Source organism: Equus asinus, chromosome 23 (assembly GCF_041296235.1).
Source record: "Equus asinus isolate D_3611 breed Donkey chromosome 23, EquAss-T2T_v2, whole genome shotgun sequence".
Taxonomy (NCBI): domain Eukaryota; kingdom Metazoa; phylum Chordata; class Mammalia; order Perissodactyla; family Equidae; genus Equus; species Equus asinus.
The window spans coordinates 32,891,059-32,917,448 of NC_091812.1; the positions used below are offsets into that span (position 1 = coordinate 32,891,059).

Here is a 26,390-nt window from a genome sequence, read left to right on the forward strand (position 1 = left end):
AAGATAGCCATAAGAAACCCATTACATGTGAATATAAAGGTTTGTGAAAAATAACTATTTTCAAAAACAAAAATTGAGTAGCAACATTTTACATTTTTTGCAAATTTCTGTAATGTCTGCTTTAACAGAAGACAGCTAGATTCTCATGTCTACTTCTGCATTCACCCTTTTGTGAGATGCTGTTTTGGTTGAAGTATATGAAGAAAATCTGACCTCACACAAATATGTGACGAATATGACAAATATATCCAAAAAAAGAAAGGAGTATTCTAATAATCTTTACAGATAGTTGTACATATTATTTTTTGATACTACATCAAAATTCAACAAGTGGCAATTTCTTAAAGATTAGTTGCAATGTGAAATCTGAAACCGCCTCAATGAACTTTTCATACTGTTATATTTTGTTACATTAAAACCATATCTTGCACTTTGTATGGATCTTGTAACATCGTAGATTGTAAAATGCTAGTACATTATTATACTGTACCATACTGGTACATGGTAACATGTTGAGTTATGCAGATCTTCCAAATGTTGACACATTTCATTATACAATTTCAAAAACTCACAATCATTATCACCTCTAATCTCATCAGAAAAGACTTTAAGTACTGAAAAACTGTCAAGATCATGGGGTGGGGGAGGACAAGTTTTCCAAAATTCTAATTTTTGCCCGAAAGTTTGAATTTTGTGATTGGCAATCAATATGGTCAGTTGTTTTCCTTGAAATGACAGTCCCACTTTGTTCATTTCCAATAATGTCTGCCAAGATCCAAGTCTGAATAACCATAACTTGTCTGCCAGTCTTTCCTTCAAGTAGAGTCCTTGGAACAAAGTGGCCATGATTCAATCCAAACGGACACATAAGTGTTTTTCCTCAGGACAACTCATCATAGTTCAGTATGTAACAGAAGTATATGTCCCATTTCATCCCTCAGAATAGTAAAAAGACATTTGTATTCTCAAGGGTAGAGATCTAATAAAGTTAATAATTTTTTAGGCCTCATGAAGGACATTCTTGAGTGAAACTGGCTTTATTTTTTTAAAACTTCAAGTGCATAACAATGAAATCTAATGACAACTAATAAAGTTTGGTACCACAGCCTTCATTCTGACTAAGGCACCCAGAAGTTTTACTCACCATTACTTTTGCACCATTAGTGCAAAAGTTCACACAGTGTCAAAACCAAATAACATCTTAGTATTTTTATGAAAATGGCTTTGACTTCACAGACCTCCCTGGAAGAGTCGCGTGGTCCATGGACCACATTTTGAAAACTGCTGCACTAGCTGGTGGTGGACATGATTTTTATTTTTAACAAAGCTTATCTTTTGATTATGAAAGTATTTTGTGATGCTAGAACTTTGAAAACACCAAAAAGTATAAATAAGAACACAAAATCACACAAATTTCAACTAGTGGTCATTTTAGAAGCTAAAAGAGAAAGAAAGAGAGAGAGACAAGGTTCAAGTTACTCCTACTTGAATGGTCAAATAAAATTTGGAGGAACTGTAAGTGCTGTAACCTAACTGTGTACTCAAATAACTTTCAAGATGGCACCCAACCATTCTGTAATACTTAAAACATAGAATTGGAATTCCTGACCCTTGAGATGTAATTTTGTATCTCCCCTTGATAAATATAAGTCAGGGGCTGTAATTTGCTGAGTTACCTTCTCTCTCCGTCTTGATCTGTGCCTGTTTTGCACATTCCCAGCATGACCAATGATGCTGCTGTTATATGCTGACACTTGAGCATTGAGAGCCTTTTGCCACCATCAGCACATACCCCTCTGGCCCCACTCACCTTTGCTCTACTGAGCAGCAACATGGAGAGATGGTCAGTATGAAGCATCTAAACCTGTTCCTAAATAATATCCCAAGTCTCTAGATAATAGAGGTCTTTCAGAGGCTTGAGAAACATCTGATGGTTTGATTGAACGTTTTGCTCACCCAAGGGCTTGATGTCATAGAGAAGTCAGGCAAGCAGGATGGTTCTAGGAAGATGGAAGTAATCTTGGTCCACAAAAGAGATTATAAACCTGCTGGCTCTGCCCTTGGGCAATCTCATTATGCTTCTCCAGTTTCCTAATCCTCTGTGTTTCAGGAAAATCACTAAATCCCTAATTCTCTTAGACTTTCTACAAATACATTGCCCTGTGGGGCTTTGTGTAGTGAAATGAATAGATGTTATGTGGTACAATAGATTTGTTCCATTACTTGTTTAAAACATAGTAGGATTTTTTCTTACCTCTGTAAAGAAAGATCTAACTTTGCACATAACATTTTTTTTTAACAGCCCAAAGCCTTGAAGCTGCTGGGAATGGAGGTAAGTGTTTGCTCAAATTCTTAGTGTCAATTATTTATTTTCTTTATTACACATTTTTTAAAAATACAGAAAATCACTTCTGTGGTAGGGCTTATACAAGATTATAAAATGAGGAAGTAAAATTTTTCCCAGCATCACGGGGCAGGTCACTGTAGCTTTGAAAATTCCACCATGAGGTTAGATTAACGTTGCAAACAAGAAAAATAAATCCTATTTGAAATACTAACTAACCTGAAAACCAAGGAAGCGTATAAATTCCAGTCAGTGGAATCTCTTCATGGGTGTTTACAAATGGTGACAGATCCAAAGGCCAGAAATACTTCACCAATGTATCTAATGAGGTGTGCAGAAACTGGAGAGAGGTGATATGTTTCCCGTCTTTGGCTCATGTGGTTATTATCATATATGCAAATGCAAGTATAGGATAGCCTTGTCCTTTCAAGGAAAAGGGTAGCACTGTCCATCATGAGGTACCAATAACCCAACCTGTACAGAAAAAAAAAGGACAAAAGTAAAAAGAAAATAGTCCATTAAAAAATATTTTTTTAATTAAAGTACAATACTGACATGTTCCCTTCGGACTGCGGTTATGCATTTATTATAACTTTTTTAACACTTAGGCATATAGGAGCTTGTAAGCTCATTTAGGATAGGAGTTGGAATAGAATAGTTCATTTCTGTATCTGTCTCAGAGCTGGGCCAGTAGTAGACAGGCAATAACTATAAATTGACGTGATTCATTTCTAACTCCACCTCTGTGTCTTTTCCCTGAAATTACAGGACGATGTTCCCTTGAGGCGAGGAAGAAAGACAACCAAGAAGCGTGAAGAAGAGGTGGACATTGACTTGGATGACCCTGAGATCAACCACTTCCCTTTCCCTTTCCACGAGCTGATGGTATGGGCCGTCCTGATGAAGCGACAGAAGATGGCCCTGTTCTTTTGGCAGCATGGCGAGGAGGCCATGGCCAAGGCCCTGGTGGCCTGCAAGCTCTGTAAAGCCATGGCGCACGAGGCTTCCGAGAACGACATGGTCGATGACATCTCCCAGGAGCTGAACCACAACTCCAGGTTGGCCAGCCCAGCAAATGGGGTGGTCAAGGGCAGAGAAGGGAAGGTGGGCCCCAAGTACTGGAGGGTCTGAGCTACCCAAAACTTTAAGGGAAGGCAGTATCACCCAATGGTACACATAGGGGGTGGACGTGAATAATGAATGTTCACGGGGCAGAGTGCTAGATACGGAGGTACATACAGATACATAGAAGATTTCATTTCATCCTCTCAACTGCCCCAAGAGGTAGGTACTCTTATTACACATATTTTACAGCGGAAGAAAATGAGGCTCAGAGAACTTAATTCATTCAAGATCACACAGTTGTGGTTGACAAGGCTCAGATATGAACTCAGGTCTGTCACCTTTGAGAAGACTTACTCTAACCATTGATTTATTGGTCAGCCTCCCCATCCATATGCTCGAACTGGGGGCCTTGAGTGCAGGGATCGTACCTTCTTTAACTTACACCCCGAGTTCTAAACACAGTATCTGGCACATAGTAGATGCTTAATGGATGTTTGGCTGGATGAATGAATGAACAGACTAGACCCATAAGAAACAACTAGACCACACAGCAACCACCTTTTGTGGCTTGGCCAGTGGGTCCCCACTTTCATCATCTAAGTCTCCAAGAAGGCCAAAAGACAACTCCTCACATTCTCTTTCTCAGGGACTTTGGCCAGCTGGCCGTGGAGCTCCTGGACCAGTCCTACAAGCAGGACGAGCAGCTGGCCATGAAACTGCTGACGTATGAGCTAAAGAACTGGAGCAATGCCACATGCCTGCAGCTCGCTGTGGCTGCCAAGCACCGCGACTTCATTGCACACACGTGCAGCCAGATGTTGCTCACGGACATGTGGATGGGCCGGCTCCGCATGCGCAAGAACTCAGGCCTCAAGGTCAGCGCGCCCAGGAGGACCTGTTGACTATGAGGACCGGAGGGTTGGTTGGTGTCTTCCAAGCCAAATCTATGGTGGTGTTAGGCGTTCTCTTATCTCGAGAGAGTAGTTCTACACCCCAACTGTACATCAGAATCTTCCGTATAGTTTTTTCTTTTTCATGTGGAAGCTAGGGCCTCCCTCAAATTCTGCTAAAAGAATTTCTAGAGATGGCACATAGACATTTATATTTTTTAGAAGAGTCAAACGTGTTGGTAACACTCAGGTACCATAGGGGCACCGTTTGCTCTGGCACAAGCCATCCTGCCTAGGCAACTGTTCACCACCAGGGAAGCCTTAATGCCCTGGCCCTCCTTTGTACTATATCATGAAGAGACGTTGATGCTTATCAGCTATACTGGAGAAATTTCTTAAACTGAAATAAAAATGAGATAGATTAATATGTAAAGGCATTGCTAGATAATCCTGATCTATTCTTTTTTTTTTAATATTTTTATTTATTTCTGTTTTTAAAGATTGGCACCTGAGCTAACAACCTTTACCAGTCTTTTTTCTTCTGCTTTTTCTCCCCAAATCCCCCCAGTACATAGTTGCACATTTTAGATGTGGGTCCTTCTAGTTGTGGCACTGATCTACTCTTAAGTGAAGAAAAACAAGTCACAAACCAGTGTGTAGAGCCTGAGTCCATTTTTGTCGTGTTTAAGCATGTACATGTAGTTATATCTGTGCAAATTAATTTTTTTAAAAAAAACAGGAAGGATACACAGTAAATTGCTTGTCGTGGCTACCACTGGGGTTAGAAGGAAAGTAGGACGATGTGTGGCCTTTGCTTTTTTATGTTTTCTTTAATGTTTTGCAAGGAAAACATTAAACTGAAAGAAGTAAAAGAAAGAAAAAAATGGGAGGGAGACGGTTAAAAGAAAGTTTTAAAATGCTTGATTCGGGTGACTCTGAGGTCAGGCCAAAGCAGAAGGGCCACCAGACCACAGCAATCGCTGTGGCCACCCTAACTGAACCAGCACCCCTCCACCACTCCACCCTTCTTGTGAGCTCTTGGCCCAAGGTCCCACAAGGGTTCCGTGAAATGGGTCATGGCTGTTGCATGGCTCACTGCTGGTGACTGCCAAGCCAGACTCTCAGCTCAGAGGACAGGGTGTCATGTCCCCTGAAGGCTGCCAGCATGCCACCTGAGCCTTCGCAGGCCTGCCAGGCACCCTGAGTTCAGGGTCACCACTCTCCGTTTTCCCCCAGCTGCTCTCCAGTCTCTGTGGGCATTCAAGCGCAGGCTGCCCCTGCCTCTTGGCTTGAGGAGCATTTTTACCTACCCTTCAGGATCTCTCTTAGCCCCTCACCTTGGTGCAGTTTCTTCAAGGAGATTCCGATTCAGATGCCTTGTGCAGCAGAACCATTTTAGGATGGAGGGGAGAGGTGGGAGAAGATTCAGGGAGCACAGGTCAGATGCCAGTATTATGATTCAGAAAAGCTCTTGTTCCCTGGCAAAGGGAGAATGCGATTGCCCTTTCATGAGAAAGGCCCATGTATTTAGTATCATCACATGGAGATTTAAGCACCTCGTGTATGCATGAGAGAAATACAGTGCTGGCCCTCATGGGGCATTTGTGCAGGGGGATTCTCATGGTGAATACAGAGCCCACTGGGGTGTGTGTGTGTGTGTGTGTGTGTGCGTGTTTCTGTTGTATAGTAGCAAATGCCATGGGAATGCTCTGAACAGAATAACATGCTTTCCTACGCGGACTTTCTCAAAGTCAACTTAGGATAGTAGTTTTTACAGAAATAACCAGATGACACATAGTCAACTCCACCTGACATTAGCAAATAAATGCCAATGGATGTATGTATGAATTGATTTCACAAAGTCAAGTCCTATCTAATGGCTAAATGGGAATCCAAATTCTTTCCCACTTTTGCCCTGGGTGGATCTTGTTTTCCTCATTTTCCCCCATGCAGATTGAGTGTTAATTGGGTAACATGCTTTGTTTCTCCAGAATCAGACTGAGCTACTGTGCGTCACTGTTCCCCGATGGCAGAAGTGACCCTCTTAGTATTAATGTGTTTATTCAGATGTGTAGGTCCTCATACAGGGCACACACAACACTCGTATACCCATACATACACACACACACATACACATATATGTCACACCCCAGGCCCTCTGATTCTAAGCAACCACCCTAATCTTAATCCTTTAAATGTGATTATTATTATTATCATTATTATTACTTTAGGTAATTCTGGGAATTCTACTTCCTCCTTCAATTCTCAGCTTGGAGTTCAAGAACAAAGACGACATGCCCTATATGACTCAGGCCCAGGAAATCCATCTCCAAGAGAAGGAGCCAGAAGAACCGGAGAAGCCGACGAAGGAAAAAGATGAAGAAGACATGGAACTGACAGTAAGAAAAAACTACCCAGTTACTGTCCACGGGGAGAATCCCTGATCCACTGGTCCCATTGATATGACTTGAGATTCCATAGTTCTCGAGGTCAGCTTCCCACCATGTCCTCTCTATGTGCAAACAACATGGCTATAGGGACTAATCCTATGTGAAACCCTTCAGCCAGGGTTATCAGTGGTGCAAGACAACCCAGTGAAATTCAAAAGGAAGGCGCCGTCAATTTCCCAAACAGGCAGTGCTTTATAAACAACCAGGTGATGTGGCAGTCAGCACACAAAGAAGGAAAGGGACTCTGTGACTTGGGAGCAGCCAGCGTCTCTGAGCTGGAACTGTTCTGCTGATCAGAAGCTAAGCCTTTGTCTGTCTTCGGGGTCAGGCTCACAAATGCAGGACTAATTGAATTTGGAGGTTTGTATGGAAGGCTTTTATTAGCTCTTCCTGGTATAATTATAGAGCATAGCTGCTTTGTTCTGTAGGAGGAATGGGGCAGCTGGGCATGGGACAGCTTCCCGCGACTCCTGCCTGAGCAGCGTGACTGCCACTGGATTGTATCCAAAGTCTAAAAATATCACATGCTGTGAAAGGGACAAATAAGGCTTCATAGCTTTGGAGCCATCAGGCAACAACTCCGCAGGACTTCCTGGATATCCCCCACCCTCCCCACCACCCCGACCAACAACTGTGATGACCCAGAAGAAGCTGTAAGGGGAGAAAACAAAAATTGGTTTTGCTCAGGTGACAAAAGGCCTTTGCATTATTATCCTAGTGGGACCACCTTGTGAATTGTTTTTCCTCCAGATAAGCACAATTTCCTTCCAGCAGGCCCTTCCTAGAGATCTGTTTTCAGGCCAGCCCCAGCCCCAAGTACAGCAGGGTATAGCATGGGGCTCTTTCGATGGGTTAATCATTCACAGCTGTTGACTCACTGAGTTAAAAGCCAATGTTCCCTTTCCATTTCAGGATCCTTATAAAAATCAGCGGAGGAGTCTGCTCCCCTCTATGATAGGACCAGATGACTGTCTTCCCTATAGATCTTACCATCATTTTGGCCTCTGAACCCCTTCAAGGATAGGAAATGATATTTTGATCATTAGCAGAAACAGTGAGAGTGGTAATACCGAATCTTTATTGACTACATCAGCAGAGGGGTAAAGAGTGTGCACTCTGGAGCCAGAATCCTGCCCCATCACCTACTCACTGTGGGACAGTTTCTTAAACTGTAACATGGGAATGATAACATTATTATTATTACTAGCTCACAGGTACACGTAAACTATGTATATGTACACTTTTTAAACTATGTAGACTAGTGCCTAGCACGTGGTAAGCCTTGATAAATGTTTACCAATATTGCTAAATTCTTTACATACATTTACCCATGGAATCCTCATCACAATCCCACAAGGTAGGTACTCTTATTATCCCATTTTACAGATGAGGAAGCTGAGACTCAGAGAGGTTAAATTGCCCAAGGTTACCCAGCTAAGTAGTTGCAAAGTCAGGATTAGAACCCGGGCCTACAGACTCCATTGGCCTCGCTTTTAGCTGATAGGCTAAGGGGTGCAAAGAATTTCTTCCTAGTCTCAAATGGAGGTGCTCAACTGGTTTAGTCCACCATGTAGCAGAGAGAATTGAAAAGTGATGCATGGGCCTCCTGTGCCAAGTATGACATGGCCTTGACGTTGGCATACATCCTAGGAAGGTTCAAGGAAGGATCCTAGGAAGATAGCCAGAAGATGAAGCAATATTCTTTCTGGTTGGGTCTCAAGGAAGAAAATAAAGGAAGCAGTTTCCTTCTCCTGCTCAGTCTAGAGTTTTGAGGACCTGATCCTTCAAAAAGCCATAATGAAAGAGGCATCTCTGATCTGAGAGCAAAATCTGCTTCCCAGAGAATAGACCTTGTTGTGGTTTGCTGAGAACCAAATAGAAGATACCACCGTAACATCACTGCCTGAGCTTCTCCTCCACAGGCTGAAACAGCACGGGGAGGAAAGGAAGGAAGAGACTTATAGGCTGGCCAAGTCCGGGTGGGGCAGCACTTGTCTTGAAGGTAGAGCTCCCTTTGACCCTAATGACAAATTCTATCACTGTTGGAGCACTGATCTTGGCTTACCCTTTACAGGATTGGAGAGTGCAGCTTGTTGATTCCCCTGCCCTTTTCATAGGGTTGATATTTGAGCTTCTTTGTTAAATATTTCATATCCTCTCTTAGAATGGGACATTTTCCCTTGGCCCTTCCAAAATTATATCAAAATATCAGCCTCAGTTTGCTTCATTTTAGTAGCCTCTTATAGCTGAGTTCACCTCAAAGGATCTTGCCCTGATTTGACATCTGTGTCCAGCCAGCAAAGCTTCTCAAATCCACATTGTGCAGTTTTGTCTGTATTTGACCCTGTTACGTTCTGCTTTAAGGAATGTAGGCAAAGGAAATGTTTGACTACTGGGAAAAGAAATCAACAAAATCAGCAAGTTAAGCTGCTTAGGTTAGAATTAATAAAATGTCAAAAATGCTTTACTTAAACCCATGAAAGGCAAGCCTTTTAAAAATGCATTCACTTTGGAATGTAGCTGAATAATAAAACCCAATCAGGTTGTTGTGTTTTTGTTTTTCTTTTACCTTCATTGCCAGATAAGTGTCTTGTACTTTACCAGTGAAGTCCCAATATGTCCACAGACCCAGGCGTTGTTATCACTGTTGGAAAAGTCTCTGTCCCTAGAGGTTACCCCAAGATGCCACTCTCCAAGATGCCTCAAACTCTCCAAGCTGCCTTTATTCCTGTCTCATTGTGTCCCCAAATGGTATTATATTATTGAGCATACAAGTAAGCAGAACAGAAGTAGGATAATTATTACATAAATTATAAATTATAGAGGCACAAATGTCGTGTAACTTCAGAGTTTCTTGAGGTCAATGATCAATATTTATAGAATTCTGTCGCTGTCTGGTGTGCTATATCCATCACGAAGATTGACTCAGTCACTGATCAAAGTAAATGCTTAGAGAGGCCAGAGTGTGGCATCTTACCTATTCATTAACTCAAGGTACTTTTCCAGCTAGAGGGTCCATAAAGGAATGGAAGTTACACTTTCCAGAAATCCTGTGGTTACAGGTAAATCATTCATGATTATTACATATTTGAGTAAAGTGGATATTTGAGGCAATGACAAAAATAGTTGTAACTAATGTTTGTATATTTTAGATATGGTGGTTTGAAACCGGAATTATCTAGTGGTTGTCTCTGTTCTCAACTTCAAGATAAACTTAAATTATTTCTATAATTATATCTCTCAACTCTAAACTCATATTCCTAGTGCTTTTTCTTGTCCCAAATCCTTGTCAGTCTCTGAGCAGTTTTAAAGTTTTACTCTGTTCTCACATTTAATAAAAATTGCATTTTTCCAAACATTATAGAACTAACCTTATCTTAGAACAATATTTAAAGAATTAAAGCCAAGAAATTATGCTGTAATAGACTCCTAATACCACACTTTTTTTTTCTGGTGAGAGATCCCAACTAGATCATTTCAGTCAAGAGTATCTGAGAAAGTCTCAGTTCACATTAGACACTAGCTAATATTTACTGAGCACGTAAGTGCCGGATGCTAATTGATTTGTAGACCAGCTCTATAGTAGGTGCTATTATTACCCTCAGTTTACAATTAAAGAAACTAAGTCTCAGAGAGGAGACTTGCTCAAGGTGCCATGGATTCTAAGTGTCCAAGTCAGGACTCAGTCGCCCTCTGAGTGACCAAAAGCCTAGGACTCATCACCAATAGGATCTTCAGCCATCTTTGGCACGGGGTTAGGCATCCACTCTGTCAGTTGCTACCCAGACAGGGATGTGCCTGCCTTTTCTCAAATTCTGCCTTTTATGTGATGCTTAATCATTATTGTTGTTGTTGCTGCTGCTTCTGCCATGAATGAGAAGGGAATAATTCCATTCTTAAGGAAATCTCCAGCAGCTTGAGAAATGAGGGCCCTCCAGGTCAGGGCTGACTTCCTACTCCTGTTTGGTTGACTCTCCCATGCAGAGGAAGGCAGTGTACCCAGGAGTTGCCATGAAACTACTACCAGCAGTAATTTGGCTTTTACAGGGTTTGAAATCAGGGAACCACGGCATATGGGGAGATGTTCCTAACCTAATTTAGCTCCAGGAACTTCAGATAATTTAACCTCTTGAATACTCATAACCTTTGGATAAATTAGGTATTACTCATCCAATTTTCCTTTGAGATGAGTCATTAGCTTGAGTGGACACAGAATTCAAACTCAGATCTGCCTGTCTCATGACATATATGGGGAGAGAGGGGTGGGAGGAAAGACAGATTCTTGGCCTTCCCAGGCTACGTTCTTTCTCCCTCTCAGAACTCTGAGTATCTTCTATCACTCACATCTTCCAGAGGTCCCAGGATGGAAGAGAAGAGAATGATCAAGAAATATCCCTACAGCCTTCCATCCCAGCAAAGGGTACACAGATTCTAAGAATAACGCAAATGCACACTCAGAGAAGACACAATCTCTAAATCTCTGGGGGTTTTGGACAAAGCTCTTAGGTTCTACGAGCATGCTTTACCTCATCAGTAGAATGAGCACATTGAGCTACAGGCTCTCCAGAGCCCTGCCATGATGTTGTCAATTCTCTTCCACTGTAGGCAATGTTGGGACGAAACAACGGGGAATCCTCCAGGAAGAAGGATGAAGAGGAAGTTCAAAGCAGGCACCGGTTAATCCCCCTGGGCAGAAAAATCTATGAATTCTACAATGCACCCATCGTGAAGTTCTGGTTCTACACTGTAAGCATCTTTCCTTTTCTTCTTCCTAATAGATGGCCACAAAGAGCCAATGTCAATTTCTTGTGCGCCTGTGTGGCTGCCTCTGTGAGTCAGAATATAAGGACCATACAGGCTGGAATGAAAGCTCTATGACCTTGCTTTTTCAACAGCTTTGTAAGATTTGTGAGGTAGCTTCCACAGCTTCTACGTTTCTCCTCTGTGCAGAAAATAAAGGACATGGTAAAAGTGAGAACTAACAGAAATAGAGGTGAGATGAGTATGAGTCTAGTCTAGCAGGAAAATAGATGTCCTTCTATCAAACACTTTCCTGTTCTGGATGGATGAGCACATTCGGTCAGTGTTGCTTCTGTTAGATGCCAGTCCTGGGTCTGGGGGTACTTTTGTGGAGTAAGATCTGAGAAGAGTGTTAGAAGTAACCCCACTAAAGGTGGGTAGCCTAAATGTGTAACTACTCCCAATTTGTAATGTCATCAGACAACCTTTCTTGCTGTGACACAATTCAACATGCAAACCAAAGCAGCAAAAACTACAAGAAGCAAATCCTGGCAAATATTGTTCAGGAAGCACAGCCTGCAAACATTTTCTGCCCACACGATGAAGGATAGTCCCTGAAACAGCCTCCTGATACAGGAGAAGTGGCTCCGCCGTTGGGTTTCTACTTGTACCTTTCAATGATATTTTAACCTTAAGGAGAGCTTTGGCTCAGGACATGCCTGCTTCTCTCCAGCCACAGAGGAACTGTGCCAGATGAAGGATAGCGTGTCTGTATTTTTGGCCCTTCTCTCAACCAGCTACACAGCAGTCACTTGAGTCAGCAACAGGATAATCCGAGTCTGAGATCGAGATGACTCAAATCCCAGATGAGGTGCTTATTGTGAGTCCTGTGTGTTAACAGTTACTGCTGACTTTAGACAAGGCTTTCTCAAACTCAGCACTACTGACATTTTGGGCAGAATAATTCTTTGTAGGGGGGCTGTCCTGTGCATTTTAGCACGTTTGGCCACCTCCCTGACCTCTCTCCAGCAGATGCCAGGAGCACCCTCCACACCCCAAGTATGCCAACCAAAATGTCTCCAGACATTGCCAAATGTCCCCTTGTGGGGCAAAATTGCCACCAGTTAAAACCACTGCTTTAAAGTATGGTCTTGAAAGAGGATGAGAAATTATCAGAAAACAAATATTAGATTTTTTTTAGTGAAGTAAAAATTCAAATTTATTAATGTTAAAAAAAGAAAAAAAATTCTCTCCCCCAAAAATAACTAAGGTGTGCAAGAATCATTTCTATTTGTATGTTTTGTACAGATATATGCTGTTTTTACCTTGCAGAAAACAACCTTAGTGGTGACAAATGTGGACTTTGGAGTCAGATAACCCACGTAGAAATCCTGTCTGTGCCTCTTAGTGTTATTGTGTGACCTCAAGCAGATTACTTTAGCACTCTGTCTCCAGTTTTCTTAAGATGACTCTAATAATAGGACCTACTTTGTAAGGTTTAGTGAAGAGTAAATGTGTTAAAATAAGTGAAGCACTTAGCACAGTGCTGGAACGTGTAAGCACAATGTAAATGTAACAGTTGTTATTTGTAGGCTAGTCCCATTGCACAGCAATAGTCAGCATTCTCTTCATCCAGCCACCCAACAATAATAAAATATCATTTATTGAACATCGACTGTGAGGCACGGTCTTGGTGCCTTATATAGACTTTCCCTAATCCAACAGATTTATCAAGATAATTCTTTTACTGCATTTTACCTCCATGTCTATCCTTTCTCTTCCACTAGACTCCCTCTGTTGTCTCAACCTAGAACAGGGCTTAGCAAACGATAGCCCACGGGCCAAATCCTGCCCATTGACTGTGAGTGTGGCCTGCCAGCTAAGAATGGTTTTTACATTTTTAAAGAGTTGACATGAAATCAAAGGAAGACTAATTTGTGACCTGTGAAAATTACACGAAATTCACCTTTCAGTGTCCATAAATAACGGTTTATTGGAACACAGCCAAACTCATTCGTTTACCTATATAATCTGGCAGCTTTGGGGCTACAACTGTTGAGTTGATTACTTGTGATAGAGACCGTCTGGCTCACAAAGCCTTAAAAATTAACTCTGTGGCCCTTTACAAGAAACATTTGCAGACTCTTGATCTAGAGCATTAAAGAGACCAGTAGAAGTAGTAGTATCAAGAATTATCTGTCACCTTTAGAATAAACTCACTTCTCTTATCCTTCCAAGGCACCGCTCTTTTTCCCTTGATCTGTGTTCAGTATTAATTTTACTTCCTTAATTCCTCTAGTCCTATTTATTCAGCTGAGGCAATCTGCTAGCCAAGAATGTTTTTAAATCACAAATGCCCTGGCCAGTGGTTCTCAGCCTTGACTACACATTGGAATCCCCTGAGTGCTTTAAAAATAACACTTGGGTTCTATTTAATCTATATCTTTATCTGTAAAAACAGATACCTGGGTTATATCCCCAGAGATTCTGACGTCATTGGTCTGGGGCACAGCCTGGGCATCAGGATATTTCAAAGTCCCGGGTGGTTATGAGTAGCCAGGGTTGAGAACCACTGCCTCAGAGAGAGGACTGAGGTTTTAGCCCAGTATTTCCAAAACTTCCATGATGATGAGGGGTTTTGTTAGAAATGGAAATTCCTGGTCCCATCATAGATGCACTAAATCAAATGTCCAGGGAAGAGCCTGGGCGGCTGTGTTTAACAAGCTTCCCAGGTGAATCTGGTGGTCCAGGAAACGTGGGACACACTGCTTTCCTTGTATAATATGCAGCAGGTTGCGAAGCTGCCTCTTTGAGAAGCAGAGCCCATGTGTCCAGCTCCCTTCTGCACGGCTGGCTGGGTTAGGTCAGCCAACCCATCAGACTGGATGCTCCAGTCGTGTCTGATTGTGTTTACACAACAATTTTCAGAAATCCACATTTATTTATTGACACAGCCCGGGCCTCAAGGAAGTAAAAGGAGATGAGGAGTGCCAGTCTTTTAAATCCCCAGAGATGCTTAACAATAAAATTCAGCTTTAGATCAAAGGTCCCATTTGCTTTTGGTTGTGTGCTTTTCTGTAAGAGTATTTCCCATACTGATTTCCAAAAGTATCCCCTTCTACGCTCCTGAGGTTCCAAAAGGTAGGACACACCTCATTTCCACATAAGCTCACTTCCATATCTTAGTGAGTGTCTGGAGGAGCAGGTTGGCCCCTTTTCTGTTCCAAGAAGAAAGGAGGCAGGAATCCAACTGGCTTCCAGACCCGGTTTGTGAGATAGCCTGTTTCATGTTCCCAACGGGAGAGGATGCCAATTCAAGGTGCGAAGTGGTCCCAGGTCAGAGGACAGGGGGTGTGCTCTGGGCTTCTCCAGCAGTGGCAGACTCCTTCCTCTACTAACGCCACGTGTCCCCTCCACTCTCAAGGGGCCATCGGAAAAGGCCTGGGAAGAAGTGAGGAATGGCAGAGCCCCACCAGGGAGCCACAGGCTTCCAGCAGGCTTTGGGCTTGCATTTCATAGTTAAAGAGTCACACATCTTGGTTAATGGAAAGTTTATAAAAAGAATATATAAGAAAATTAATACAAATTCTTATATGATTTCCAGTGACTTAAATAGGAATATAAGGTTGTGTTTCTTTTCAAAGTGTTGATATTCTACATGCAGCTTGTTCAAGCTCATAAAATATATATTTGTGAGTATATATATATATATATATATTCTTTTTTTTTTCACACACACACACACACACCATTAAAGCATGTTAAGGGAATCTGCAGCAAGGCCCCACGAATGCTGGTGAGTTCTGAGATAAGTTGCTTCCAAGACAGCAGCCAGTCTCTGTTTGCCATTTAAACGTGTTTAAAGGCCTATTTTCAGAACCCCATATTTTGAGATTTGTCCCAAAATATTATATTGTGGCTTGATTATAGAAAGAAAAGATCATGATAGAGTAACTGCAACTTAAAGAACAGGCAGGAGCTGAAAAGGATGACCACGGAGGAAGCATAAGCCATAATGAGGGCAATTTTAAAAAGAAGGAAAGAGGAGAGATATGAATAGTTAACAGGGATCAAAAGGAAGGAAGGACTGAGGTAAGAGGAGAAAGGAGGAATAGAAGTTTCTTGAAAAAAGAGGCGAGTAATAATATTAGCCACCATTCACTGGGCCTCTACCCTGTGTCAGGAGATAGAAACGTGTCTCCCCTCCACTGCCCGATCCTTCCAAAAGTTCTAGAACATCGGTAGCAATCACCTCATTTCACAGAATGGAGGCCCAGGCAGGTGAAGTGATATACACAAAATGGTACAGCTTGTAAGCACTTGAGGTAGGATTTGAATCCAAGTTTCACTGACTTCTGCGTCTATGTTCCTTCCGTCAAACACCATTCCTTGCACCAAGTACGCTAGACCTGTATTCAGAGGAAACAGGCAGGTGGAGGAGCTGCTTCAGTACTAAAATGCAGAGGTTCGGGAAGAATGGTGGGTGTGTTGCTGGGCCTCCATGTGACAAGAGAGGATAATACTTTGGAATGTTTTGCAATGAACTGGGTAAAATGATAAAAACCAGGGCGGTTAGCAAGATTCATTTCACCCAGAAACAATGGAATATGATCCAACAAACAGAAGGAAGCCACCAGGAAGAGAGAAGGATTTCCGGTCAGAAGGAAGCTGAGAGCATATTTTAGAGTTTAACCATTGACGTCCTTCCTCGGTGTTTTGTAATATATGGCACTCACAGGGACTAGACAGTGGATGCCAGGGTGTCAGGGGAAACAGGAATCACAGGAACCAGATGACATTTTAAACAGCTTCCTACGTGATTTCAGGTAGAGTGGACTCTTGTCAGGTGAGGTTTTCACAGTGTGCTAATGATCCTCACCGGGAGGGGTAGGAACTGAGGCATGGATTACAATGACAGTCCCTGAGGGGATGGGCTTCCAAGAGCAAATCTCTCAGGTGGAGAACGAGCCCTGGGGCCCTCCAGCATCCACAGAACGGCCCTCATACTCCCATACGTGGTCTCATTGAACTCCGACAAATGTTTGCCCTTCAAGAGATGAGAAATTATATGACTGTGTCAGTAAATGTGTCAACATAATAGGGTCTCAGAAAATACCTTTGACTCATAATAATAATCCATTCATTTTTTGAAAAAAGGAAAGACAGAAAGAGGGTGGTCCCATTAGTAGACAAAGCAGCGTTAATCCGGCTCTGTAGGGCTGCCAGGTCCCCTTTGGATCTCATAGCCAGGCTGCATCTCTCTCCACCTTCTAAGCTGCCTCCAGAGCTCCGGAGTCATATTGTACTTTCCAGAATTCCCAAGGCCTCAATCCTTTTGCCCACACTGTGTCCCATTCTTTGCTATGTGGGCTTTGAAGAGTGGGCATTTGAATAAACTCACTCTTAGTTCCTGCTCATGACCCCTGAGGCTCCTAAAGGCAGCAGGTGCCTTATTCCACTTGAAGCCTTGCCTGGGGAAGGTTTGACGTATATGCCATTTCTCCTACGGTGAATTTATTCCCCAGAGGCTCCCGGCCCTTTATGCCAGAAGCTCACCTGCCCTCCTATACTCCACTCATCTAGACATACCTGACTCCTCCAGTGACAGTCACCAAAGCTGAACCCTGAGGAGCTTTCCTGGGACACCCAGCAATTCAGCCAGTTCCATCAGGGTTCAACCTTGGGTACTGGAGCCTCAGGAGGATGAAACCCTGCTCCAAGCCCCAGTGGGCCACGCACACCCATTCCTTTCTATAAATTGCTTTGTCTTCTCTTGTTTTGTTTCCAAGAAGCAGAAACCAGGAGGGAATATCCCAGCCTGGATAGGGCAGGAAGGTGTTATAATGGAAAATAGCCAAACCCTCTCAGGGCACTGCCATGCCAAGCACGTTAAGGTAGGAGAAAAAAAGAAGACGTTAAGTGAGAAGAGAATTAAAGCGGGGCTTTGAGATAAAGTCCGGGATATTTTTATGTTGGTTTGACCAATTTACAAGTATAACATGTCATCCTTTCCTTCTCACAGACATTTAATCTACCTGGCATTCATTAGGCAAACATCCATGGTGCTGCCCTAGCTCAAGAACCTGAGGCTCAGGCAGGAGCAAGAGCAGCCTCTGAGAGAAGAGGGTTCCTTTTTGGCCAGGAAGACACGAGAATCTGAGTAATTGCAAAACAAGGTGATGCATCCTGACACATAGGTACCAGCAAAGGACGGGGACCCAGAGACACATGTAAGGGTCAAAAGGAAGATTGCATATCAAATTATTTCAAATATTAGTCTTTTTTTGTTCTTTTGATAGTTTAGAACTTTGAAGTTCATTTCATCAGGAATTCTAAGTCCTGCTTGCTGACCTTGTTCTGTCCTGCAGTGCAGTGGCCTCGCCCAAGGGCAGGACTCCCGGGTCTGAGCAGCCAGGGCACTGTATTGTGTTTCCTTACAGCTGGCATACATCGGATACCTGATGCTCTTCAACTATATCGTGTTGGTGAAAATGGAGCGCTGGCCTTCCACCCAGGAATGGATCGTCATTTCCTATATTTTCACCCTGGGAATAGAAAAGATGAGAGAGGTAATCACTTTCATAAAAGAGAACCTAAAAGAGGACAATGGTTAGTTACATTTGTGGGTGGAAGAGAGAGAGGGACGGTTGGGATCCAAATTAAGCCGGAAAACTGTTTTCTCTAATTCTGCCACAGACATAATGGACTCGGCTTCCAGAGCTGCGGACAAACCTGGGGAGGTTTACAGGGCTGTTTGTCGGGTTTCACTCCATGCCTGCTTAGGATTTAGTCTATTTTCTGCTAACGTAGTTCGTGCCACAAGAAATCCTCCAGTTGTCTTCAGTGCAATTTACACCTCTCTTTCCTCTTCCCAATAAACGTGACTTTTAAAATTTTTTGACTTTGAACTCCCATTGCAATCCCTTACTCTGGGTCTCTTTGGACAGAGTCTACCCATTCCTGGGATTCTCTAGGAGGAGCTGTGCATTTATTCATTAGTTTATTCTCTGGTTTATTCCTACTTATCATTTATTATGCACCTGCTGGGCACCAGCCTCTCCACCAGCCCAAGGCATCACCGGGGTGAACTGAGCATATTTCTCATCCTGCAGATTAAGCGTGTGGCTCCCTCTCTTCTCCTCTCACCCCCATCGCCTCAAAGGAGCCTTCGCAACACCACCCCCATATGACTGACTTGAAGTCAGATCTCGCCTCAGGGGCCCATCAGATTCAGAGCCGCTAAAATGAATGTGCTCAAGCAGCGGTCCACCAGAGGGCTCTGCAGCCCTGCTCAACGCGATCGCGTTCCCAGAGAGAAAAGCCCTCGGGGAAGGCAGGCTTGCGTGCTAGTGCCATTTCCTCTGCATTTCCCCTTGGAGCCACAGTCAGCAGGAGAAGCAGTCTCTGGAAGAATTGCTCCCTGTCAAGTCCACTGCACCCTCAAGAGCTCTGGAACAATCCTACTTATTGTACTACAGTGAGTGGGAAAATATATTGGGCTCCATAGAAAAGAAGATTCCCACGAATCCACAAGTTCACCCTTGCCTTCAATACTAAGACAGGTTAAAAGGCTCTGACCATCTTAGGTTTTAGCTCTAGAATGTTCTCCATAGAAGTAGGTAGAGTATATATTAGATGCCATCGTATTGGAATCAAAAAAAAAATCTCTATATATATTAGGAGCCCTTCTTTTGAGTTTTAAACTGCACCGGGGACATTTAAATTCTAACCAGCGTGCCCCCCTCCTGAGAGTTTGGAGGTGGGTACACTAGTCCCATTTTATAAGGCACTGGATTTTTTTTTTTTTTTTAATGGCTGCCTTTCCTTTCCTTGTTCCAACTAGTTGTCCACACTTAGGTCTTCCCATTCACAGTGCCTTCTACTTCCTGACCACTGTTGTGGATTTCCAGTTTGCAAAGTGAAAAACAGTCATAAATTTGCTTTGGTCTTTGTGCAGCTCTCTGAGAACAGAGGCCGGCTACCGCTAAGGGCACTGTTGCTGGGAAGCACCAGCTCGCTCTTGTGACTGAATGCCCAGATGCATATTCCTTCCCCATGATACGCAGAAAAGGGAAAGACTTAAGCAGGGAGATTGGAATCTCTCCAGGGACTGGAGAAGACAGGGAGCAGTCTGTACTCCACAGACTGTTCTGGAAGAGGCTGCCAAGCAGGCAGGCTGCCAGGAACCTCAAGGCCTGGATATCCATTTCTCCTGAGGCGGCATAGAATAGCCGGGAGGGCAGGGCTCTGGAGGCTGGGGTCAGCAGGGGGTCACCGAAGAGTCTTCCCTTCTGAGGAAGCCGTGGGGAGGGAGAGAGGCACTGACCACTTAGTGTCTGACCTTTTCCTCTTTGGCCACCCCCTCACACCACCCCCCCCCCCCACCCCTGGGCTCTGAACCCATTAAAGAAATGCTCAACCCCCTCGGAGAGGAGGACCCCACAGGGCCTGCCTTCGTGTCTCCTTCAGGATCTCAGACGCAAGATCCTGGAAACATGGAAAAGTTTGTGGGCTTCCGTGCCTTCCCAGGGTTATACAAGGAGGTCTTTGTGGTTTCGCATGCCGCCCTCCCATTCCCAGCACCACATACTTCTGCGTGTAGTCACCAAAACAAGGCTCGGTAATCCCTTAATCTCATGGAACGGTTTACAACAGCACGTTGTAGACGTTATCTCATGTGGGGCCTCCTCCCCACCACTCTGGGAGGTAAATGGTGCGGCTGTTATGACGTCCCCACTTTACAGGTATGGGCATTGGGACTCAAGGATTGAGCAATTTTCCATAACCCACAGCTGAAAAGGAGAGCTGGGACTTAAACCTGACTGATCCGCCTCTGGGCCCCCCTCTCTTCCCACAGCCCGGGTGGGTTCCAGGCTGTGATGCTCCTCATAGGCCCCAGGAGCCTAGAGAGGAGCCGGGGGGCTGGCTGGAGAAGGGAAGGGGCCCAGGGTGGGGACTTCACTTTTCACTCCTGCTTCGCCCCGAACCACTCTGCTTTTCTCTCTTTTTTTGTGTCGAGATTTCACAAAAATGTTTTCACTATTTGGAAAATATTGTACTAAAAACCTCTGTGTCTAACAGTTTTAGGAAAGTGTGGGCAAAGGGTTAGAGAAACTCTGAAGTATTTCCCATCCCCCTGGGGGCACGTGCACACACGCACACGCATGCACAGACACACACACGCACAGACACACACACGCACAGATTGTTGCCTAGGTAAGGCAGAGCCGGGGCTCAGAAGCCATCAGGATAACAGCAGCTGCGGGAATTCCTGATGGGTTGGACAGTGGCTCTCAACCTGTGGTCACCAGCATGACCTGGGAGCTTGTTAGAAGTGTCACTCCTGAAGCCCCACACTAGGCATACTGAAGCAGAAACTTCTGGAGTGGGATGCAGTCTGTGTTTTTACCACACCTCCAGGTGATTCCAATGCATGCTAAGGGCTAGGGTTTAGGAATGAGGACTACAGAGGATGAAGAAGGGGGCTACCAGGTGGCTCCTGGTATCTTGCTCAGCCTTCCAAGCCCTAGTCTTGACTTATTAAGACCTCCCTTCCTTAATATTTCAGGCCCAGGGAAACCATTAAAGGGACATGAGGATTTAAATAAGTAGCTACAGACTAGACCCTTCCCCAGTCTTTGCTCTCCTCTCCTTTGAGAGGTCCTGAGTAGGGAGGGAGGGGTCATGGCTCAAAGAGATGAGAATCTCAGAGGTGAACACAGATGGGTCATGAAGGTAGCCTTGCTACATAGCCTCACTACACTGTCCGCCTGGCCCCTCACACCCCGGGGCAGGCTGTGGTGCAAGACGGCTGGCAACTCCCACTATGCAACTGTGCATTTCATAAAGTGTGTGGCGGCAAAGAGGCCCCTCTAGATTTAAGGCAGTTCAGAGTATTGCCCAGCAGTTAAGATACACAAGGGCCGGGAGAATTGCAGTGAGGTGTCTATGCAACAATCAGTCAGTCAAATATTTTTTGAGTGTCTCGTAATAGGCCCTAGAGAACAAAGGGTCAGCCCTCAGAGTTTACAGTCTCATGGAAACAGATGATAGATGATAGATGTAGAGAGGGATGTGTGGACAGATAATAGCTAGAGAGCTAGAAAGATAGCTAGATGGACAGAAATACACATACACAAATACATGCATACAAAAGATATTTTCCTATTATGATAAAATCTTCAAAAAACAAAATGGCTAATGTATTAGCGAGTGACTTGGGGATGTGGGGACCACTGCAGGGAGGGTGGTCAAGGAAGGCTGTCCTAAGAAGGGGAAATTTGTGTGGAGACCTTGAGGATGAAGAGGAGCCAGAAATGTAAAGATCTGGGAGTAGAACATGCCCCACAGAAGGAACAAGTGCAAATATCCTGAGTACAGAATGGATTTGTTTTGCTTAAGAGCAGACCACTAGGGCTGCATGGTAGGGAATAGGGAGAATGCGGTGGGTCACGAAATGAGGCCACCATAAGGAGTTTGGATCTTTATTTGTAACGGAAGCCATCAGAAGGCTTAAATATTCAATTATCATAAGTTGCCTTAGTTTTGATTGTTGTTGTTCATCTATTTCTCAAGTCTCTTTCTTTTTTAGACTGAGGCATAATTTACCTGTAAGAAAATGAACTTATAAGGGTATAGCTTGATGAGTTTTTACCTACCCATATGACCATGTTACCACTATGCAGATCATGGCTTGGGTTTCTAAAGATCATTCTAGGTGCTGCTCAGAGAATGGGTTGAGGCTGGGTGGGCAACAATGGCGGCAGGGATACCAGTGAGAAGGCTGCTGCGATCATCTAGGAAGTGCAATGGGGCTTCCAATAGAGTGGCAGCAGTAGAGGTGGTGAGAAGAGGTTGGATTAGGTTGGATTTAGAAACAGAGGTGATAGGACATGTTGACGCAGAGGGTGTGGGTGTGAAAGAGAGGAACGAAGAGTCCTCCTAAATCACTGGCCTGCGTAACTCAGTATGGTGATGCCGCTGCCTGAGATAGGAGAGGATTGGGGGAGATTTGCAGGATATTAGGAATCAATCATTTTATAGCAAAAAAACCCTAATGTGTATCTTAGAATTGTAAGGCAACCCAAAAGAGCAAACTTATTGCTTATGTCTGCTTCTAGAATATTTGCATCTGGATGACCTAAGCTTAGCTCAGCAACTGAGTTAAGTTTAGGCCATCCAGATTCTTTGAGTAGATAGAGGTAGACAAAAGAAGCTACTGACGTCAGTTAACAGATCAAGCACTTTCCGCCTGGGCTGAAAAGATAGATAAACAGAAATCAGACCTAACCCCACTCTCTTTCCTGCCTTTTAGATTCTGATGTCAGAGCCAGGGAAGTTGCTGCAGAAAGTGAAGGTGTGGCTGCAGGAATACTGGAACGTCACAGACCTCATAGCCATCCTTCTGTTCTCTGTTGGAATGATCCTTCGTCTCCAAGACCAGCCCTTCAGGAGTGATGGAAGGGTTATCTATTGTGTGAACATCATTTACTGGTACATCCGTCTGTTAGACATCTTCGGCGTGAACAAGTATTTGGGCCCATATGTAATGATGATTGGAAAAATGGTAAGCAGGGTCCTCTGAGTCTATGTTGTGAGTTCTCAGAGGAGGAGTGGTTATAATAGAAAGAGGGAAATAATGCTTTTGGGTCTGCCAGCAATGTCTAACTGAGATGGCCCTGTGGGTGTTTTATTTTTTAATTCCTTTTGAGTGTTCAGGAGTTTGACTACATCTATATACATAAATGGAGAATTAGGGGCTGGCCCCGTGGCCAAGTGGTTAAGTTTGCGCGCTCTGCTGCAGGCGGCCCAGTGTTTCATTGGTTCGAATCCTGGGCGCGGACATGGCACTGCTCATCAAACCACGCTGAGGCAGCGTCCCACATGCCACAACTAGAAGGACCCACAACGAAGAATATACGACTTTGTACCAGGGGGCTTAATAAGTTTTTAGAAAAAAAAAAAAGAATTAACCATCACTCACTCATTCACCTACCAAGAAATATATATAAACATCATCCATTTTGTGCTGGGCATTGGACTAGGAGTTGGGTATAGAAAGATGTTCATTCCGTGAGATTGAAGATGAGCAAAAGAGAGAACTGATTGCCGTAAGGTGTGAGAATGCTGTAATAGAGATGTGTATAAAGTACAATGGGAACATAGAAAAGAGAATGTTGGTCAGGGAAGGGTTCACAGAGAGGTTACATTTTGTCTGGATCTTGGAAGAGGAGTGGGTCTCCACTCCAGACTTTAACAGATTCTTTTCTTTTAACGAAGTTCTAGAAAAATGTCTTTCCCTACACAAAGGGAAGAAAAACAGTTTATCTGATTTGCGTTGAACTGAGTTGAGTTGAGTTAGTTTGAATTTGAGTGGAACATTAAGCTCTATCAATATATCATGTGTTTTGTTCCGTTACTGGAAAATGATGTCTGTTAAAAACCAGGTTCCAGAATGATTCTACTACTTATCTTTTTCTTTAAAAGAAGAATCCCAAGTGTCAGACTAATATGCTTCTCCACAAGTGGCTGTGGACTTGTTCTAATATTCCTTGATCATACACTAGTTTCCAGACTTTCTCCATAAAGACTGAACCCTGGAGGGATGGCATCAGTGTCAACCTGGGAGTGCACAAGCAAATCATTTCCCTCTCCAGACTCACCAGAGGAAGAATCAGAGCCTGATGCTCAGAAACTGGGTGCTTTTTATCAGTTACCCACTTTTCTAAGTGTGCCCCTTACTTAACCTTTGCAGGACATATGTGGACAAGTCCAGCACACCCTTCCTCCTGTGGCAAACACCTCTTACTGAAAAACCTCTTTGCTAATAACCTCCACTCCACTCCCATTGCATGAGCTGTTGAAACCAACAATTGGTCAATAAGTATTCTATTATCGTTCTCACTCAAGTTTTACCTTATACCTCATTGCTGCTTACCTTTCAGTCAGCAAATCAAGATTTATTATTATTGTTGTGTGTGTGTATGTATGTATGTAGCTCTACTGAAACAAATTCTAAACAACCAAGACTCTTTCTACAAAAGCACTGACTAACTCATGCAAAGAGAGGGAGAATTTGAATCCAAAAGGAAGGAGTTAGGAGACCTTGAGCAGTTAATTTAACCCCATTGAGACCCAGTTTACTCATTACCAAGTAGTAATAATAAATGCATATCTTGTAAGGTTGTGCTGGTGATTAGACATAGCACATTTAAAATGGCCAACCGTATCTGGCTAATAGTAGGTAGTTGATAAATTGTATCTGTTATCATTATGTTCATATTATGTTTGTTAAAATACAATGAAAAAAGGGAAGATTGGTGAGCATACTTATTCTGCTCTGTTCCTAATCCTTTTGTACAAAAGCTGGGTATTTATAACACAAACATTGTTTAGGGGAAATTTCACCAAGCTCATTCCAGAGCGGGAAAACTTAAATTCAGCAAGCTTGAGTTACTTACCCAAAACTGAAACCCTGTTCAATTAGGGATGTTTGACCAGGGAAGAAAACGTATATCTTACCCTATTACACTGCCTCTTATCTCATCTTCTTTGTGCTTTAGTAATGAATTTGAGATTGTGTTGAAAATTCCTATGTCTAAAAGCAGAGAGTCTCAACTTAGAGTCTGTGGAAGAGATTTAGGACAGAGGATTTGTGAACCCTCCACCCAGTTTATATATAAAAATGTGTGGGTGCATGAATTTTCTGTACAGAGAGGACAAGCTTCCATGAGATTCTCAAATGGACCCAATGAAAGGGAAGAACTGTAACAGCTGCAAAGTTAGGCCAAGTCTTCTTAACCTTGACCCTATTGATATTTTGGACTAGATGATTCTTTGTTGTGGGGGCCTGTCCTGTGCATCGTAGGATGTTTAGCAGCATCACTGGCCTCTACCCACTAGATGCCAGTAGTGTATGCATGGTGCACACACACACACACACACACACTCTTATGACAACAAAAGCATCTCCAGACATTGCCATATGTTCCCTGGGGGGCAAAATTGTCCTCTGTTGAGAACCACTACATTAGGCAATTACATAATCTGATTGGTTGTTTTTTCTAATTGATTGTTACCTTATTTTATTTCAATAAATAAAATCTGAAAAGACTCAAACAAATCCAATATATTACTTTAAAAACGGGTGGCATTTAAATACTAGAAATAAAGTCACACTAATGCACAAGATTATTTTAAAATCCATGTCTATCATTTTAATAATGGCATAATTATCTCCAGTTTTGACTAGAATGAAACCTTACTATGGAGTGAGTAAGAGAGATGAACTGCATTTTCTCTACCTTCTAACTTATGAATGACTTGACTTAGTCAAGAATAAGTAGAAAATGAGTATATTTGGGGGCTTTGTTCTCTTTCATGGGGCTTTTAAGATAATTAGTTCAATAATTGAGTCACTGATCCAGAAGGTAGGTAAAAATATGGCTATAGAATTTATCAGTGAGCCAGATGGACTGCCAGGCTGGATGCTAACAAAATATGCCCAGATGTGATTACATGGAAAGCCTCTCAGCATTCGAGCGTCCCTATTCAGTACTGAACAGCCGAGTCACTCACTATGCCCTGAGGTCTAGGGACAGGCAGATGCTGAGACCTCTGCACAATACTAATCAAGTATGATTCCAACTGATGTTTAGATCCAGGATCACTTAATGGAACCCTGACCCCCTTCCTTTATATTCCAAGGCAGGATTCAAACTCCTGTCCATCTGACTCCACAGCCTGACCTCTTTCCAATTCTAACAACAATAATACGTTAACATTTACTGAAAACTACCCACATTGTTGTTTCACTTATTACCTCATTTAATCCTTACAAAAATAGTATACATTATTATTGTTGTTATTATCCTCATTTTGAAAACGAAAAAACCGAGATTA

The 26,390-nt window shown here is 43.2% G+C and overlaps 1 protein-coding gene and 1 long non-coding RNA gene across 20 annotated transcripts in view; one reads left to right on the plus strand and one right to left on the minus strand.

Annotated features, from left to right (window-relative positions):
• The window catches only part of TRPM3 (transient receptor potential cation channel subfamily M member 3), a 797,927-nt gene that overhangs the window by 712,998 nt on the left and 58,539 nt on the right, over positions 1–26,390 (plus strand). For all 11 annotated transcript variants that reach the window (XM_070495625.1, XM_044756724.2, XM_044756721.2 and 8 more), the window contains 7 exons: positions 2,303–2,332; positions 3,113–3,402; positions 4,056–4,284; positions 6,531–6,698; positions 11,355–11,495; positions 17,930–18,058; positions 22,804–23,055. In XM_070495625.1, coding sequence (XP_070351726.1) covers positions 2,303–2,332; positions 3,113–3,402; positions 4,056–4,284; positions 6,531–6,698; positions 11,355–11,495; positions 17,930–18,058; positions 22,804–23,055 — 1,239 coding nt within the window. The remainder of the gene's footprint in view (positions 1–2,302; positions 2,333–3,112; positions 3,403–4,055; positions 4,285–6,530; positions 6,699–11,354; positions 11,496–17,929; positions 18,059–22,803; positions 23,056–26,390) is intronic.
• LOC123280126 (uncharacterized) overlaps positions 11,506–26,390 on the minus strand; it is a 163,000-nt gene continuing 148,115 nt past the window's right edge. For all 9 annotated transcript variants that reach the window (XR_011497334.1, XR_011497338.1, XR_011497333.1 and 6 more), the window contains one exon: positions 11,506–18,034. This is a non-coding gene — a long non-coding RNA (uncharacterized lncRNA). The remainder of the gene's footprint in view (positions 18,035–26,390) is intronic.